This window comes from Panthera pardus, unplaced genomic scaffold, assembly GCF_024362965.1.
Source record: "Panthera pardus isolate Hobbes unplaced genomic scaffold, ASM2436296v1 HiC_scaffold_20, whole genome shotgun sequence".
NCBI lineage: Eukaryota > Metazoa > Chordata > Mammalia > Carnivora > Felidae > Panthera > Panthera pardus.
Window position 1 is genome coordinate 83,934,131 of NW_026526766.1, and position 19,773 is coordinate 83,953,903.

Consider the following 19,773-nt stretch of genomic DNA (forward strand, 5'->3'; position numbering starts at 1 on the left):
AGTACAATTAATTGAATTTCACTTATTCATGTTTTCACAAATAAGGCTAACAAAATTTTGCATTAGAAAAATTTATTTCATTTAATTGTTGATCAATATTCATTTCACATTCAAAGGCCAGTTTGGCTTCTATGAAGAGACAAAAGCCTGTAGTCCATATATAGATGGTATTTAATTCATATATGAAAATTCAGGAGCATTCCAGGAAGCATCCTAGATTTCTCCCAAATGTGATCTGACATGTTCAATTTGCTCATAAAAATTCACTTTTATCTTCAAAACATGCAAAATGTACTTAAGCATGATGGCTGGACAGATGAAATTTTGGGGGGGGGGTTTGGATGAAAAATAAAAAGAGCACATGATTCTGCAATGTCCAGAACTCTTATTACTTGGGTCTTGCTATTTATTTTGATGACAGAATCATTATAAACAGTGCATCAGACATTATCAAGAGAAAAAAGGCCCTGAGGATTGCAGCTCAGAAGTTCATCTCTTTGAAGTCAGAGAAAAGACTTTTAAGACTGTCAAGATTTCCTCTTCTCCAAAATAAACTCCATAAATATAAAGTGAAAATTGATAAATAACATTTTAAGGTTTGTCAAGCCACAACCACATCACACAAGAATAGTTAAGTCTAAATTTTCTGGCAAAGAAGTTCTAAGGAGAAAATGCCCACTAATTTCCAAATGAAAGCAAGACCTTCTTAGTGTTTCATCTGAGCTCCTTTTTTAGATAGTTCCTATTGCTATGTCTTCAAGTTCATTGATTTTTTCCTTTTGCGGTGTCTAATCTGCTCTTAAACTCATGCAGTATAGTTTCCATTTCAGATACTATACTTTTCATCTCTAGAAGTTCCATCTAGGTTTTCTTAAATATCTTCTATTTCTTTCCTCATCATGTTCATGTTTCCCTGTATTATCTTGAACATATGGAACATGTTTATAATAGCTATTTTAACATCCTTGTTTGCTAGTTCTATCATTCTGGCATTTCTGGGAAGTCCTCTTTTCATATTGTTCTGAACCGGACATTTTTAAAACAAATTCACTTGGCAAAATTCTAAGTTTCAGAAACTCGTTCATTCTATTACAAACTGACCTTGAAAAGGTCCAGTAGGATCTTTCCGAAACACAACATGATACTGTCACTTCCCTGTTTAAAACCTTTTGCAACCTTTCAAATAAAAACAAAAGAGACCATTAATAGTACCTGGGTTCCATAAAGCCTTCCAGTATATTTTGCCCTGCTTTTAACTCAATCTCCTGACATTTCGGAACACACACCTTAAGCTCCATTCACACCACGTACTTGCAGTATCCTAACCAGGTCCTAGCATATATACATGCTAGCTCCTGTTACTATTCATGCCGGCCTCTCAGCCCAGGGGCTCTCTATTCCTAGTCTATCCAGGTCATCTTTTGAGATTTAGCTCAAGTATCCATTCTACTGGGAAGACTTCCCTAACATTCCTCTCACCCCTACTCAACCCAAGCCTCCAACTTCCAGCAGAATTAGAAGAGCCCTTTTCTATGTCCTCACAGCATTCTATTATGTCTACTATTATAGCAAGTCTCAATGACAATGGAGCTAAAATTGTGTAATTTGGTGTCTGTCTCATTTATTAGCCTAAATCTTGAGGCCATAAGCTTTATTTTATGACTGATTATATCCCCAGTGCCTAGTATAGTACCTGGGATGGTGCAGACAACATCTAAATGCTTGCTGAGTGAATGACTGCAAGAATAAAAAGATGGATGGATGGACGGACGGATGGATGGATGGATGGATGGGAGGGAGGGAGGGAGGAAAATCTCAAATGCCTATGTCTCCGGATGCTATCAGGAAAAGAAATTCATTGCTTTGTATAACATAGTCGTTAAGAGCAAGAGAAATGGAGTCAAACCTGGGTTCAAATCCTGACTCTGCCACTTACTAAATACATGATCTTGGGCATTACCTTAAATTCCTGATTCTCAGCTTCTCTATTGTTATCTAAGAGTTACAGAGGTATTATAAGGAAGAAGATAATATATGTAAAATGCTTAGCTTGGGTCATGACACAAAGCAGGCATTCCAATGTGTTCATATCTACCCATTCATTACCTAGTAAGTGTGAGGACTCTGGCTCTTGGGAAATGTTGACAATGAGCAATATTTCTGTGCAGCTCAATGAAGACAGTGTTTGTAAACAGTATTCCCAAACCTTCATCTATCACTTAAATATCTGACCAGGTTGAGACAATCTAACTCGGTGTTTTTTGATGAATAAAGGTTTGTATACCGTCAGAAGCTTGTCTAAGCAGACACGTGGAGAAGGGCTTCTTCCCTGGCAATGGCATGGGTGGTAAGTTTAGTCTACATCTCTGAATCTGAATGTTCCTATGTTCTCTCATCCATTCCACAAATCACTTATTGAGTACTTGCTATTTGCTAAGCATTGTGTTAGGGACTAAGGAAAACAAAACAATAAAATAGACAATGTCCAGCCTCCAAACTTATAACTATCCTACTGTTTACAAGACTTCTTCATCACATGGACAACTCTCAAGTCATCTCAGCCTTCATTTCATCCTAAACCAAACTCTTCCTTCACCTCTATTTCTTCTCTAGGACACCCTATTTCAGCACCACCATCTACCTAGTTTTTCAATGTCCAGTCTTAGGCCCTTCTCTTTCTTCACTTACGCATCCAGTTAATCTCTCTATGCATAGGACTCCTAAATTCACATTCCTAGCTCATAGTTCTCTCTCTCTTCTAAACTTCAAACATGCAAGTATAAACAACTATTTGAAAACTTCTCTTAGGTATAGCAAAGTCATCTCGAAAAGAAGACAAAATTCATGCTGCTCCTCCCACTCCCCGACACACATCAAAAACCGAATTAACACCCAGTCTTCCAAAGCCCCCTAATTCAGTGAGCAGCACAATACATCAAGTTGTGCAAGTCAGAAATCTAGGGAGTCACCTTTGGTACCTCTCCTCCCTCATACTTCTCATACCTAATTCATCCCTAAGTCCTATGAATTTCACTTCTTAAATATTTCCAGAATCTGTCCTCTTCCCTCAATCTCCACTGTGGACCCTGCCCATCTTTCAATCTCATCCATCCTATTTTCTCTTCCCCATTTTGTGTTCCAGCCATGCTGGCCTTTGTTAGTCCCCTGCCACAGTGTCACCGCTTCCTCCTGCCAGTGTCACTGCCATGCAGTTCCATCTGCCAGGAACCTCCCCCTGCCAAATACCTCTGGTATCACTTTCTCAGGGAATTTCTCCCTGACTCCCAAGGCCAGGCTCTCATTAATGGCATTCCTTTCCTTCAGATTACTCAACTCAGTTTTTATGCAAACATTATTTGGCTTAATTATTTGATATAATTATTTGAATTATTTGCCCATTTCTCTCACTATATTGTTGAATTCATGAAAGAGAGACCATGTCTGGCTCTACTCACCATTGTATATACCCAGCAAAATGCATGGTATATAACAAACACTTAATATTTATTGAATGTATTAATGAATACAAATGTGAGTGAAACGAGCCAGTTACAAAGTGCTCTTACAATTGATAATTTCTTCTTCCCCATCAAACTGCACATTTTTTGAGCGCAGCGATCACATTTCTCTTGTTCTTCATTTTATCCTCAATACCTAAGGCCTGAAACTCCATCATAAATATTTGCTGAATGAAGGAATAACAAAGAACTGAAGGCTTCAAGATTAAGCTGGATATCAAGAGGAGAAGAGTGAGAAAGGCATTTCTGATTGAAGAAACAGCAAAAGCAGACAGGGTATCAGTGTCAAGAAGCTGCCAGTTAAAGAATGTGATCTGTAGGATGCATGGGATCACAGCTGAGGGTCAGAATGGGAAGGGCCTCTCTTAGGCTGTATTATCTAGGTAAGTGCCTCTCGATGATGACTCTAAGGAATATAAATTAGAAGCAGCAACCTACAAACGGGAGGAGAGCAGACAGAAGTGGTCATGTAGATGCAAAAATGGGGAAATATAAAGAATTCAAATTGCAAAGTTGTCAGAAAACATAATGGAAGGTCAAATATGCTTATATGCTTACATAAGCCCACAAGGGCACCACTGTATCACAGCATAGTGCATTTCTCTGAATCATTAAGAAAGAGCTAAGTTATACTACTGTTGCTGAACTACTACCAGTATTGGTTGTAGCAGTAGCTGGCTGTAGTTACAGTATTTGACAGCAACAGAAATAAACATTTCCTGAGCACTTGCCATGTATTTTCTCATTTTATTTTCCTAACTACCCTGTTAAGAAGCTTTTATCCTCATTTTCCACACAAGATAACTAGAGTACATAGGACTGAAGTAATCAATCCATCCAAGACCATGCTGATGATAAGTGTTAATGCCAGAATTCAAACACAGACTACAGCTTTGGATCCCACGATGTTATACTCTGATTAAGAAGACGGGGAAAGGGGCGCCTGGGTGGCTCAGTCGGTTAAGCGTCCGACTTCGGCTCAGGTCACGATCTCGCGGTTCGTGAGTTCGAGCCCCGCGTCAGGCTCTGTGCTGACAGCTCGGAGCCTGGAGCCTGTTTCAGATTCTGTGTCTCCCTCTCTCTCTCTGACCCTCCCCCGTTCATGCTCTGTCTCCCTCTGTCTCAAAAATAAATAAACGTTTAAAAAAAAAAAAAAAGAAGACGGGGAAATATTAACACATTTTAGAGAATCTCTATGAAAAATTATTAAAATAAAGTGTGACAATGAATGAAATAAACTTCAATGATCGATCTACAAAACCCCAGTTTCCCAAGGGCTCTGAGAAGCTGAGGGTATGTCAGAATGAAGCAAACCCAGTGAACTCCACTGCGTCTTGGTATACTCTACAGCTGCACTCTCCAACATGTAGCTAGCGAGCACTTGAACTATGGCTAGTCTGAACTGACTGTATATAGCAAAGAAACACTGAATTTTTAAAACTTATGACCAAAAAGAACATTAAAAATCTCCTTAATTTTGTCAATAACATGTTGAAATAATAATATGTTAGATACAATGGGTTAAAGAAAATATAACCCATGAAAATTATAAAAATTACTTAAATTATAATAATTATTAGGGAAATAAATTTCACCCATCTTTTGGAAACTTTTAAAAATGTGGTTATTAGAGAATTTCAAATTGTAAATATGGCTCACATTTGCAGCTTGCTTTATGTATTTTTTCTAGCTTTATTGAGATATAACTGAAATATAACATCGTGAAAGTTTATTCCTGGTAATCAATTTGTAAAATACGTGTATTTGATATACTTATTATAAAACAATTACCACCAAGTAGGGTTAGTTAGCTAACACCTCCAACACATCACATAGTTACCATTTCTTTTTTGTGATAAGAATACTAATGGTCTACTCTCTTAGCAATTTTCAAGTATATAAAATAGTATTATTAACTATAATTGCAATGCTGTACATTAGATCTCCAACGCTTATTCATTTTCTAACTGGAAGTTTGTAGTTTTTGACCAGTATTTCCCACCCTTCCCCTATCCCCCAGTCCGTGGTAACCACCATTCTAATCTCTGTTTCTGTGAGTTCAGTTTTAGAGTCCATATATATGTGACATCATGCGGTATTTGTCTTTCTCTGATTTATCTCTTTCAGCATAACGCTCTCAAGGTCAATCCATGTTGTTGCAGACGGCAGGCTTTCTTTATCTTATCTTTTCATCCATAGACAGACATTCAGGTTGCTTCCATATCTTAACTATTGTGAACAGTGTTGCAATGAACAAGGGAGTGTAGATATCTCTTCAAGATCCCAGAAGGGGAATTACTAGAGCACATGGTAGTTCTAGTTTTCATTTTTTGAGGATCCTCCATATTGCTTTCCATTGTGGCTGCACCTCTTCACCTTGCTAGCAACAGTGCACAAGGGTTTTCTTTTCTCCACATCCTCGCCAACACTTGTTATATCTGGTCTTTTTGATGATAGCCATTCTAACAGGTGTGAGGTGATTGCATTATATTTCTTTTGGACAGCACTGCTCTATTGCCAGACACTTCCACTCCCTGAGCAATGCAATAATCTCAAAGGTATACTACTCCAGCTTCTGGACTATCGCAAAACTCTTCAGGCTTTTAGTAGCTCACCTGTCAGTAGCTGATAAAGAGCAACAGTAAATAAGAGACCAGTGAAATACGTTGAATGTTAAAGGGACAGCTGAACAGAAGAAGGCAAAGAACAGCCATTCTTGTGTACCACAGAGTCAGAACATATGACTACAGTCTCTGCACAAAATTGGGGCTAGTCAAAATTACCCTTAAAAAAATCCCTTAAATTAACTATGAAGTAGAGTAAATGTGGTTCTGTGCAAAGAGCAGTATATACCTCCCACCTCAGGTTCTTGACAGGATAAAATCTCACTGAATTTTATTTCTCTCTCTTTCACGAATGGGTGTTACTCAAAAGATACTATTTCACTCTTGATTCCGATTAAATATAAATTAAAAAGGAATGTTTAAAAAAATTTTATATGTCAAAAATAGATCTACATTAATATAGTCAACTGATATTTGACAAAGGAGCAAAGGCTTTGGGAGCAAAGCAGCAAAAGGAATGGAGAAAGGATAATCTTTTCAAGTGGGTATTCACATGCAAAAATGATTAAATCTAGACACAGACCTTACACCTTTAACAAAAATTAACTCAAAATGGATCACAGGCCTAAACAAAGCAAAAATCACATAAAACTTCTAGAGGATAACATACAGGAAAATCTAGATAACCCTGGGTTTGGTGATTACTTTTTAGACACAACACCAAAACACAATCTATGAAAGAAAAAACTGGTAAGTTGGAGTTGATGCTGTTAAGAAAATGAAATGATAAGCCACCGATTGGGGAAAAAAATCCCTACAAAACACATATCTGATAAATAGACAAAGAACTCTAAAAAAAATCAGTAAGAAAACCACCTGATTAAAAAATTGGCCATGGCACAAAAACAGACACTCAGATCAGTGGAACAGAATAGAGAACCCAGAAATGGACCCACAAACGTATGGGCAACTAATCTTTGACAAAGCAGGAAAGAAGATCCGATGGAATAAAGACAGTCTCTTCAGCAAGTGGTGCTGGGAAAACTGGACAGCGACATGCAGAAGAATGAACCTGGACCACTTTCTTACACCATACACAAAAATAAGCTCAAAATGGATGAAAGACCTCAAGGTAAGACAGGAAGCCATCAAAATCCCCGAGGAGGAAAGCGGCAAAAACCTCTTTGATCTTGGCCCGCAGCAATTCTTACTCACCAGTCTCCAGAGGCAAGGGAAACAAAAAGCAGAAATGAACTATTGGGACCTCATCAAAATAAAAAGCTTCTGCACAGAGAAGGAAACAATCAGTAAAACTAAAAAGGCAACCGACGGAATGGGAGAAGATATTTGCAAACGACATATCAGATAGAGGGTTAGTATCCAAAATCTATAAAGAACTTATCAAACTCAACACCCAAAAAACAAATAATCCATTGAAGAAATAGGCAGAAGACATGAATAGACACTTCTTCAAAGAAGACATCCAGATGGCCAACCGACACATGAAAAAATGCTCAACTCACTCATCATCAGGGAAATACAAATCAAACCACAATGAAATACCACCTCACACCTGTCAGAATGGCTAACATGAACAACTCAGGCAACAACAGATGTTGGCGAGGATGCAGAGAAAGAGGATCTCTCGGCACTGCTGGTGGGAATGCAAACTGGTGCAGCCACTCTGGAAAACAGTATGGAGGTTCCTCAAAAAATTAAAAATAGAACTACCCTACGACCCAACAATTGCACTACTAGGTATTTATCCAAGGGATACAGGAATGCTGTTTCAAAGGGGCACACGCACCCCAATGTTTATAGCAGCACTATTGACAATGGCCAAAGTATAGAAAGAGACCAAATGTCCATCAATGGATGAATGAATAAAGAAGATGTGCTGTGTGTGTGTGTGTGTGTGTGTGTGTGTGTGTAATGCTCCATTATATATATATAATGCAGTATTACTCGGCAATCAAAAAGAATGAAATCTTGCCATTTGCAACTACGTGAAACTAGAGGGTATTATGCTAAGCGAAATTAGTCAGAGAAAGACATATATCATATGACTTCACTCATATAAGGACTGTAAGATACAGAACAGATGAACACAAGGGAAGGGAAGCAAAAATAAAAATAGGGAGGGGGGAAAAACATAAGAGACTCTTAAATATGGAGAACAAACAGGGTTACTAGAGTGGTTGTGGGGGGGGGGGGGGTGGGCTAAATGGGTAAGGGGCATTAAGGAATCTGCTCCTGAAATCACTGTTGCACTATATACTAACTAACTTGGATATAAATTAAAAACAAAAACAAAAACAAAAAAACTGACCAAACACCTGAACAGACAGCTCACCAAAGAATACAGATAGGTGTCAAAAAGCATGTGAAAAAATGCTCAAGACCACTTCCTTAGGGAACTGCAAATTAAAACAAAAATGGGATACCACTGGACACCTAGTAAAATAGCTAAAATCCAAAACGTTTACAAAACCAAATGCTGGAAAGGATCTGTAGCAAAAGGAACTCTCATGTGTTGATGATGGAAATGTCAAATGGTATAACCCTTTGGAAGACATTTGGACAGCTTCTTAGAAAGCTATTTAATAAACAAAGGCTTATCATACAATCCAGCAACTGCACTCTTAGGTATTCGTAAAATGAACTGAAAACTTAACGTCTACATGAAAACCTGCCATAAATGTTTATAGCAGATTTACTATAAAGATTGGAAGCAACCAAGCTGTCCTTCAACAGGTGAATGGAAAAACAAACTATGGTACATTCATGCCATGGAATATTATTCAGCAATACAAAGAGATGAACTATCAAGCCACAAAAAGACATGAAGGAACCTTAAATACCTTAAATACATATTGCTAAGGGAAAACAACAGTCCGAAAAGGCTACGTATAGTAGGATTCCAACCACCTGACATTCTGGAAAATGCAAAATGGTAGGCACAATAAAATGATAAGTGGTTGCTAAAGGTGAACAGGGAAGAATGCAAAGGTGGAGCATGGGGGCATTTTTAGGGCAGTGAAACAATTAGCGATGATGCAATCATCAGAGCCTGGCTGGCTAAGTCAGGAGAGTGGGAGACTCTTGATCTCATGGTTGTGAGTTTGAGCTCCACACTGGGTATAGAGATTACAAATAAATAAACTAAAAAAACAAAAACAAAAACAAAAACTGAACAACACAAAGAGTGAACCCTAATATGTAAACTATTGTCTTTAGTTAATAATAACGTATCAATATTGGTTCATCAATTGTTAACAAATGTACTCCACCAATGCAAGGTGTTAATAACAGGGGAAAACAAGTGTCATGAATGAGATGTGTAGCAACTCTGAACTTCCTGTGCAGTTTTTCCATAAACCTAAAACCACTCTAAAAAATAAAGCCTATTTATGGGGCGCTTGGGTGGCTCAGTTGGTTGGGCGTCTGACTTCGGCTCAGGTCCTGATCTCACCATTTGTGGGTTCGAGCCCCGCAACAGGCTCTGTGCTGACAGCTGGGAGCCTGGAGACTCCTTCAGATTCTGTGTCGTCCTCTCTCTCTCTCTGCCCCTCCCCTGCTCGTGCTCTGTCTCTCTCTCTCTCTCTCTCTCTCAAAAATAAATAAATATAAAAAAAATTAAAACAAAAGAGCCTATTTAAAAAATGTTTTGGGGTGCCTTGGTGGTTCAGTCAGTTAAGTGTCCGACTTCAGCTCAGGTCATGACCTCGTGGTCCACTGGTTTGGGCCCCATGTTGGGCCCTGTGATGACAGCTCAGACCCTGGAGCCTGCTTTGGATTCTGTGTCTCCCTGTCTCTCTGCCCCTCTCCAACTCGTGCTCTATCTCTATCTCTCTCAAAAATAAACATTTAAAAATAAATAAATAAATATAAAAAATGTTTTAAAAATCTTATGGGTAACTGACTTCAGAATTTTAAATAAATAAAAACAGAAAACAACAACAAAGAAAGCATTAAAAAAACAAGCTTAAAACAAGTTGACTAACATGAAACTAGAGGCGCCTGGGTGGCTCAGTCGGTTAAGCGTCCGACTTCAGCTCAGGTCACGATCTTGCGGTCCGTGAGTTCGAGCCCCGCGTCGGGCTCTGTGCTGACAGCTCAGAGCCTGGAGCCTGTTTCGGATTCTGTCTCTCCCTCTCTCTCTGACCCTCCCCCGTTCATGCTCTCTCTCTGTCTCAAAAATAAATAAACGTTAAAAAAAAAAAATTTTTTTTAATAAAAAAAAAAAAAGAAACACATCAACAGTGAAGATAAAATTTAGTATGAGAAATGAAGCAACAGAAAGACAAATAAAGAAACTGATCCCATTCACAATTGCACCAAGAAGCATAAAATACCTAGGAATAAACCTAACCAACGATGTAAAAGATCTGTATGATGAAAACTATAGAAAGATTATGAAGGAAATTGAAGAAGATACAAAGAAATGGAAAAACATTCCGTGCTCATGGATTGGGAGAATAAATATTGTTAAAATGTCAATACTACCCAAAGCAATCTACACATTCAATGCAATCCCAATCAAAATTGCACCAGCATTCTTCTCGAAGCTAGAACAAGCAATCCTAAAATTTGTATGGAACCACAAAAGATCCCTGAATAGCCAAAGTAATATTGAAGAAGACCAAAGCAGGAGGCATCACAAGCCCAGACTTTAGCCTCTACTACAAACTTGTAATCATCAAGACAGCATGGTATTGGCACAAAAACAGACACATAGACCAATGGAATAGAATAGAGACTCCAGAATTGCACCCACAAAAGTATGGCCAACTAATCTTTGACAAAGCAGGGAAGAATATCCAATGGAAAAAAGACAGTCTCTAACAAATGGTGCTGGGAGAACTGGACAGCAACATGCAGAAGGTTGAAACTAGACCACTTTCTTACACCATTCACAAAAATAAACTCAAAATGGATAAAGGACCTGAATGTGAGACAGGAATCCATCAAAACCCTAGAGGAGAAAGCAGGAAAAAACCTCTGTGACCTCAGCCGCAGCAATCTCTTACTTGACACATTTCCAAAGGCAAGGGAATTAAAAGCAAAAATGAACTATTGGGACCTCATGAAGATAAAAAGCTTCTGCACTGCAAAGGAAACAATCAATAAAACTAAAAGGCAACCGACGGAATGGGAAAAGATATTTGCAAATGACATATTGGACAAAGGGCTAGTATCCAAAACCCGAAAAACAAATAATCCAGTGAAGAAATGGGCAGAAAACATGAATAGACACTTCTCTAAAGAAGACATCCAGATGGCCAACAGGCACACGAAAAGATGTTCAACGTCGCTCCTCATTAGGGAAATACAAATCAAAACCACACTCACGCCAGTCAGAGTAGCTAAAATGAACAAATCAGGAGACCATAGATGCTGGAGAGGATGTGGAGAAACGGGAACCCTCTTGCACTGTCGCTGGGAACGCAAACTGGTGCAGCCACCCTGGAAAACAGTGTGGAGATTCCTCAAAAAATTAAAAATAGATCTACCCACGATCCAGCAATAGCACTGCTAGGAATTTACCCAAGGGATACAGGAGTGCTGATGCATAGGGGTACTTGTACCCCAATGTTTTTAGCAGCACTTTCAACAATAGCAAAATTATGGAAAGAGCCTAAATGTCCATCAACTGATGAATGGATAAAGAAATTGTGGTTCGTATGCACAATGGAATACTACATGGCAATGAGAAAGAATGAAATGTGGCCTTTTGTAGCAACGTGGATAGAACCGGAGAGTGTTATGCTAAGTGAAATAAGTCATACAGAGAAAGACAGATACCACATGTTTTCACTCCTATGTGGATCCTGAGAAACTTAACAGAAGACCATGGGGGAGGGAAGGGAAAAAAGAAAAAAACAAAAGGTTAGAGAGGGAGGGAGCCAAACCATAAGAGACTCTTAAAAACTGAGAACAAACTGAGGGTTGATGGGGGGGTGGGAGGGAGGGGAGGATGGATTATGGGTATTGAGGAGGGCACCTGTTGGGATGAGCACTGGGTGTTGTATGGAAACCAATTGGACAATAAATTTTATATTAAAAAAATGTTTAGTAAGAGAAACTCCCCTATAAAAAAGACAATGATTTAGGGGCGCCTGGCTGGCTCAGTCAGTGACTCTTGAACTTGAGGTTGAGAGTTCAGCTTTGCGCAGTGGCAGTATTGTAGCCAATGAGGTTTATCCGAGGCGCGATTATTGCTAATTTAGAGTTCAAGTCCCACGTTGGGTGTGGAGATCACTTAAGAATAAAATCTTAAAAAAAAAAAAAGACAGTGATTTAGGCAGGTTTAAAAAAGAAAAACCTCACAAAATTATTCAACATATCTAAAACAAAAAGGCAAAGGTAATAGGCTGAACAAAGACAGATTAGAAAAACGCGAAGAACAGGAGGTGGAAAAGCTCCTATTACTGAAATAAAGCAAAGAAAAGGGCAGGACACACAATTCATGAAACAAAGAGGGCGGTTTTATATTGAAAAAAGTACAACTCACAATAAAGATATGAAATGCACGAACATTTTTGTGCGCTGCAATATGTAAAGTGGAAACTGTTGAAATCATAGGGGAAACTGACAAAAACAAACAAGAAAATGGAAACATTAATTCATTTCTCTTAATCATCCATAGACCAAATAGTCAAAAATATAAGAATGTAATAGTAATTAAATATATCATTTTAATAAGAATATAATGAATTCTATAACCTACAGAGAATGTTTCCAGAATCCACAAAATATTTATGAAAGTTTATTGTATAGTAAGCCCCCATAAATAAATAAACAAATAAATTTCTAAGCAGAAATTTTACAGGCCACGTTTCCTGATGAAAATTCAATAAACATGAATCTACACAACAAAGTATAAAAATTCAACTACCTAGAGACTGAAATGATTTCAGTTCATTTCTTACAAATGTTTTTTCCTAAAATCAGGGTATGAAAAAAAGCAGGAAATTAGCTAAAGTACCACATTCCATCTTGCTCAAGAGTTAACAGGTAGAAGAGTAAAGGAGGTCAAAAATTCTAGCCAAATTCTCCATTCCTTCCCTGGGGCCAAAGCCTACTACTATTGATAGTTTTCAAGGCACAGAAACAGGAGAGCAGTATTTCTAAATAAACTGTTTTCTTAACAACCAGACTGAAACCATGCATCTAGCAATTTGGCCCCCTGTGAATGAAGAGCTCTTTGCGGGGCCAACCCACTGGAAAAGATCAAAGAAGGATCTATTCTAACACTTTAAGTACAAATAGGTCAGGAAGAAAATACCTTGTACTGTACTGCCTGATAGGAAGAGATTCAGGGATTTACTTTATAGATTGTCTTATACCAAACAAAACTGTGAAATCCACTGTTACATGAGGATTGCAAAAAATTTCAAAGGATCAATGGTTTCTTCAGAATCAATGTAACTTTGCAATTCACAATACACTTACAGAGCAACTATTAAAAACCGTGAACATGCTGGATACCTCAGGAATATAAATATTAATAAGATTTATTCAATTTCAGAGGCTTACAAACTAGTACAAGAGATAATCTCTACTTTGGGGGTTTGGAATTGCTAATTAAATTGTTTGAATGTTCCTTAATCCTCGCTTATTTTTCATCTCTTTATCAGTTTTTGGTAGGAATGCATCAAAATTTCACATTTTGACTATGGATCACTCAATGTCACTTTACAATTCCCTTAAAATATTTTGGTACCATACTGCTAGGTGCATATGCAGTCAGAAGCATTATGTTATCTTGGTGGGGCTATTCCTTTTTTTCATTATGTAGTTTACCAAAATATCCCTATTGATGTGTTTTTGCCCTAAATTCTACTGTTTTGACTCCTTGTGCAACAGGCCCATCTCCCCACCTCACCACCATGCTTTGTCTCCCTTGGCCAGGTAAAGCTGAAGACTCTAGGCCCATGGGAAAGGAGAAGGCAGAATGGCTGTCTGACAGCTTCTGGAGTGGAAAAAGAAAGTAAGGATCTTTTGTAAAGGGAAAGTTCTTTTTTTGTTTGTTTTTAACGTTTATTTATTTTTGACAGAGAGAGTCAGAGAGCGAGTAGGGGAGGCACAGACACAGAGAAAGGAGGCACAGAATCAAAGCAGGCTCCAGTTTCTGAGCTGTCAGCACAGAGCCGAATGTGGGGCTCAAACTCACGAACTGCCAGATCATGACCTGGCACTTAACCAACTGAGCCACACAGATGCTCCTGTGAAGGGAAAGTTCTTAATTCTAATGTAGCCTAATTAACATTTTGTTTTCTACTATGGATCCTGCTTTCAGTATCATGTATAAGAACTCTTCATTTAGCTCTTGGTTCCAAAGGTTTTCTGTTCTTTCTTCTAAAAGTTTAAAGTTTTACATTTCATTCTCAATTCATTTTTGGATCAATTTTTTACAAGGTATATGAGGTCTAGGTTGAATTTTTTTGGTGTATGGATGTCCCATTGCTCCAGCATAATTTGCTGTAAAGGCTAACCTTCATCCATTTCATTTGTATGTGCTTTTAATATGAAGACTAGTTTGTATCGGCCTGCAGTTCTAGGAAATACTCTGGCATTCTCTCTTCAGATATTGTTTCTTGAGATTCCTTCCATTCTCTGCCTCACAAGTGGGAGGCTCTCCATCTTTGCTCCACGTCTCTTAACTTACTCGTCTTCCATTCTGTGTGTCTCCTTATCTCTGTGTGTTAGTGTTACGTCCTAGGTTGAATTTACTGGTAGTATCTTTCATCTCAGTCCCTCTTAACTGTGTCCAGTCTAGAGTTTATCCCATATACTCTTTTGTTGTTACTTTAAAAACCACATTTTATACTTCCAGTACCTTTAATCGGTTCTCTTCTAACTGGTTAATTCTCATCTGCTTAGTTTTGTTTCACCATTTCCTAGGAATTTACCATGGATGTTATTCCTTCATCTCTTTGATGATTTTAAACATATTTATTTGAAGTTAATTTGCAGATTGCTTTACTATATTCTGTTGGGAGTGAATTCATCTCCTAATTATTGTCTTTCTTAGTAGTTATACTCGTTTGAGAATTTTAATTTGCTAGCTCCTCTTGAATAGGAACAGTTTCTCTCTTTCTCTCTCTCCCTCCTTCTCCCTGCCTCCCTGTTTTTACAGTTATTGCCACCGTCTTCCATCCCCGTCCAAGCAGAGGCCTCCACCATACAACCAGGTCTTATACCAGCAGCTCAGGGTTCCCTATCCCTTGCAAACACCACCAGGGAGATCATAAACCCAGTCATGTCATGGCCAGGTCCCAGCAGCACTGCTCTCTCTATTCCCCTACCACCCCAGAAACACACTTTAAACAAGTCACAGACTCAGTCAGCTTTGTTCAGTTTCTTTTCATAAGTGGGACAGTCCCATCCCAGCTCCCAGGTTCTAGCAGTGAGACTTCCTCTGATCCCTATCCAGGCACAAAGTTCCTCTGGTCTCCATACCCTCAAGCAGTGTTTCCTACTCTTTTCTGACATCACGGCATACTTTGCAAATAACAGTATGAGTATGGTACATGGGTAGATGGATGAGACTCTTCCCTACCCAGAAATGCCAGCTGGGGCTCCAACCACCCCAGGCCCTGCCTAGCTACCCCAAAGCCTGAAAATAATCACAACATGTTTTTTGGGAAGTACCACCCTAAAAGAATCAACTCCCTGCACATGCTGCCTATTTCCATACCTGGTTCCATTTTTAGCCTACCAGGATGTTTATCTTGTTATTCAACTACAGGTACGTCAGTAACATACTTCACTTCTCATTGCTATGTATTTGGAACAGAATTCAGAATTTAAAGCCTGAATGTGAAGGATCATCATAACAGAAGTCCATGCGTTTCCCTCTGTTTTAGAACACCCTCCTCTCAACCCCTCTGCATCACTTTCCCTACTCCTTCAAGTTTCAGCTTAGATGTATAATCAAGGTAGCTCTTCATGACTCCATTCTCATTCTCAAATATGGGATCAGACATTCTCACAGAAGCTGATTTTACATGTACTGTACTGTATTCCTCTTGCTTATCTACCTTAGATAGTAAGCTCTCTAATGGCATGAACTGCCTTTTTCGTTTCTGGATGTCAAGATCTAGCACTGTGCCTGCAGTAAGTAGGAACGCAACACAGTCACAGTGGGTATAATGTAATAGTGAAGAGCCAGGGCTCTGAAGCCAGGGATCCCTAGGGCTTAATGCCAGTTCTACCACTTACTGTGTGATTTAGGAAAGTGACTTAGCCTCTCTAAGTTTTAGTTTCCTCATCTGTAACATGTATGTCACAATTAAATCCTGACTCTTGTTCCTTACTAGTTGTGTGACCCTAGGCAATCCTTTGTGTCTCTTGGTCTCAGTGCCTGCACTAAGCAATCTCTTCATTAACTCAGACAACATGTGTGAAGTCACCAGCACTTCGACTCCTTTCTGTACTTTTTTGTTTACACTTCATGCTGAAAAAAGGGTAACACTATAGCTCAGCCTTGGTCAAGCCTTTTTTTGAGCCTAGGTGGTCGAAAAGGCTTTCTATTGCCACAGGAGCAGTAAACATTATATTCACAGTGTATTCAGGCAAAGTGGAGGCAATGTCAATGAGAACTTGAAAAAATAATTCTAAGTGCAAATGTAATGTATTTCAAGAAGAAAAAGCAACCAAGCAACTGACCACAGACTGGACCATTCTAAGAGAAGAGAAAGTCTCCATGAGAATCCATTTCCAAAATGAAGGCATCCACTACATTTTGCTGTATTGTAAATCCTACTGCTGAAGAGAGCACAGCAAACAGAAGAGGATGGCTGTCAGATAAGATATTCAAGTATGGGGGAACCGATGCAGCAAAGCACCTTACATGGTATGCAGGTAGAAATTCTACTTTGAAGCATTACATTTTTCATATAATTGTTTAATCATGAATAGAGCTTAGTGATTGAGAGAAAAACTGTACCACTGACTAACAACAAGGAAAACTATAATTCAGACCTAAAGGAAATAATGCAAAAACCTTAGCATCAAACAGAACGGGAGTCAAATCTGGACTCTGCCATGTCCCAATGGCGTGAACTTAAGCAAATATCAATTCTCTGATTCAGAGTTTCCTCCTCTGCAGAATAAGGATCACACTGCTCACCTCACAGAGAGCCAGGAGAATTAAATGAGAAATCAGGCGTGCAGAGGTTTAGCATTACTGCCCAAATCATGGTAGGGGTTCAACAAATATTAGTTCCCTCCTACTGCCTCCCATGCAACTTTTATCAGCAAGCATCATAAAAGGGTTTGGAAACTGCTAAAATATATTGTCTCATGTCTGGATTCACAAACTTATTAGCCTATTCTGTACACGGATTCTCTGAGATAAGCCTGGGATACCCAGGCCCAAGATCTGGTGAGCAACCTGACCTGGATCCGTGTGGATGTCTGGCTCCCAGGCCAATGCCTAGAAAGACTGACCGGGCCCAGAATGCAGCATGGGTGGCCCGGAGACAGCCAGAAACTAGAGCAGCCAAAAAGAGGAAGGATTACTTGAGCTTCGGCTCCCGTCCTTCACTTGTGTACTGCCAGCAGATGAGCCCGATCAGGTCCTGCACCCTGGCGCTGGCCATTGTCACCACAGTCATTGGCAGAAGTCTGTCCTGGCTCGAGTGCAGGGGGAGGTAGACGTCGATCTTCTTGGTTGCTGTTGTGCCGACATGACCCTGTGGACAGAACACATGCATGAGAGTAACGCACACGGTCACGGTCGCACAGACCCTACTGGGCCGCAATGACTGCTCGCCAGGGCCTGTGTGCAGCACAGCCATTTCTCATCCTTTTGGCACAGACCTGCCTGAGAGCCTGAAATGGTTCCAGAGGGGAAACACTGTCTAGTTCTAAGGAGTTTTTTCCCCCCTTTAATTTTCATTTTCTGATGGTCTAAGAGACCCAGCTCTGCCTGCAGTATGGTAAGTGACGACTAAAACCAAAATAAACAAATTAAGAGTGGTAAGCAGACCTGATGTTTGGTTGTCAGGAGATGTGCTTTGCTAGTTACTCACTGTGACCCTGGACAAGTCACCATTAGACCCTGACCTCAGCTGAAAACTGCCACATCACTCCTTGAGACTTTGGGATAAGCGGCATGGGCAGCTGCCATACTGCTCTGTGAAGAAGCCTTTAGGCCCGCAGCACGGGAACCAAGGGCTTGCCTTCTCAGAGATGGGTGGGGGTGAAGGGCCTAATTCCCTTATGCAGTACTCCTGTTTATTTCAGTCACCTGCACTGAGGTTCAAGGGTCCCTGGTCTTCCATTATTGTCCTAACTAGTACACCCACGCTACTCTGTATATCCTCAATCCCTCCAACACACTTACCCTTTCTCCCTCCTGAAACTTCCACTCTCCTGTGGAATTCCTACACTAACCAGCAAACTTCCATGAACCCCTTCTTTAAAAAAAATACTCCCTTCACTTCTTTGTCTTAATTAAAACCTGCTGGTCATTAAGGACACTGCTTCCTCTGCTGTCCAGAAGACTGTTCCACATTTTTCTTTTTTAACCCCCAAATCCTCAAGGCCAGGAGGCTGAGTACATATTCTTATCCCTGCTACTCCCTAATTATTATTTCTTTCTGGCAAAAATCCCTATTCCTTGGAGACCCAAGACCTCCCGACTACACTATCCTCTCTCCACCCTTTTTTGTTTCTATTATCCACCAACCATCCAGAAATGCTCCTCCCTTGACCATCCAGAAATGCTCCTCCCTCGCCAAAGAGTCTGTGTCCCACCCCAACACCTATCATTATTCTTGGCAATTCCATCTAAAGGAGCAATCCATGTAATATCCAAGTGTCTTAATCCCTAGACTATGTCATCCCATGCCTTTTCATCCACTCCACCTTCAATCACTTATGGCCGTGGGTACACCAAAGATCTGTACCAACTCCAAAATCTCAAATTAGAAGGTCTATTCACTGAATATACTTTAATATACTTTCATCTCACTTTAGTCCCCAAATTCTTCAACCTACAATCTACTGATCCACCACTATAAATGATGTCACCCTTATTTCCCCACACCACCCTCCAGATTACTTGATCAACCATTGTAAGCATTCCTTTGTAAATGCAGTTTTAACACTCTCTTCCTCCATGGGATTCAACTGGCAGAATGCCAACCTTGGTGAACCTAACTCTCTGCATTCCCCAGCTAAACACTGCTGGAGAAAAATCATGTAACTGCACAGACTGATTTGACCTTAAGCTCATTATGATAAACCTCAAACAGACATTCAACATTGTACAACAAGCCTATGACATCTCCTGATCCAACGTGCACCTCATGCCAAGACCACCACTGCATACTTTTCCTTCCCCCTTCCTACTTCTCATGAGCCTGCCTTGACCGCAGCACCTATGCCTTGCTCATGTACTGCCAACAGAGACAAATGTTATTCTTCATTAAGAAAATAAGAGCTTTCAGAAAGGAACTCTTATCGTCCCCTCAATAAATTGACAAACTTACCTGGATTTAACAACACGTACTCCCTACACTGGAGTGTCACTCATCTCATTAAAGGGCAATCTCTCTACTTATGCTCTGTGTCCCTTTGGCTCTCACTTTCACAAGGACTTTATCCTTCACTTACTTTTTCACCTTCTCCTACACGATCAGCCTCTCCCTTTCTTTGCTTCCATGACCTACACTCTT

General features: G+C 39.7%; 1 protein-coding gene and 1 pseudogene across 7 annotated transcripts in view; one reads left to right on the forward strand and one right to left on the reverse strand.

Moving 5' to 3' along the window:
* MAPKAP1 (MAPK associated protein 1) overlaps window positions 1–19,773 on the reverse strand; it is a 243,021-nt gene that overhangs the window by 117,032 nt on the left and 106,216 nt on the right. For all 7 annotated transcript variants that reach the window (XM_019421134.2, XM_019421132.2, XM_019421131.2 and 4 more), the window contains one exon: window positions 17,612–17,784. In XM_019421134.2, the coding sequence (XP_019276679.1) occupies window positions 17,612–17,784 (173 nt within the window). The remainder of the gene's footprint in view (window positions 1–17,611; window positions 17,785–19,773) is intronic.
* LOC128778761 (U4 spliceosomal RNA) lies at window positions 12,247–12,313 on the forward strand (annotated as a pseudogene).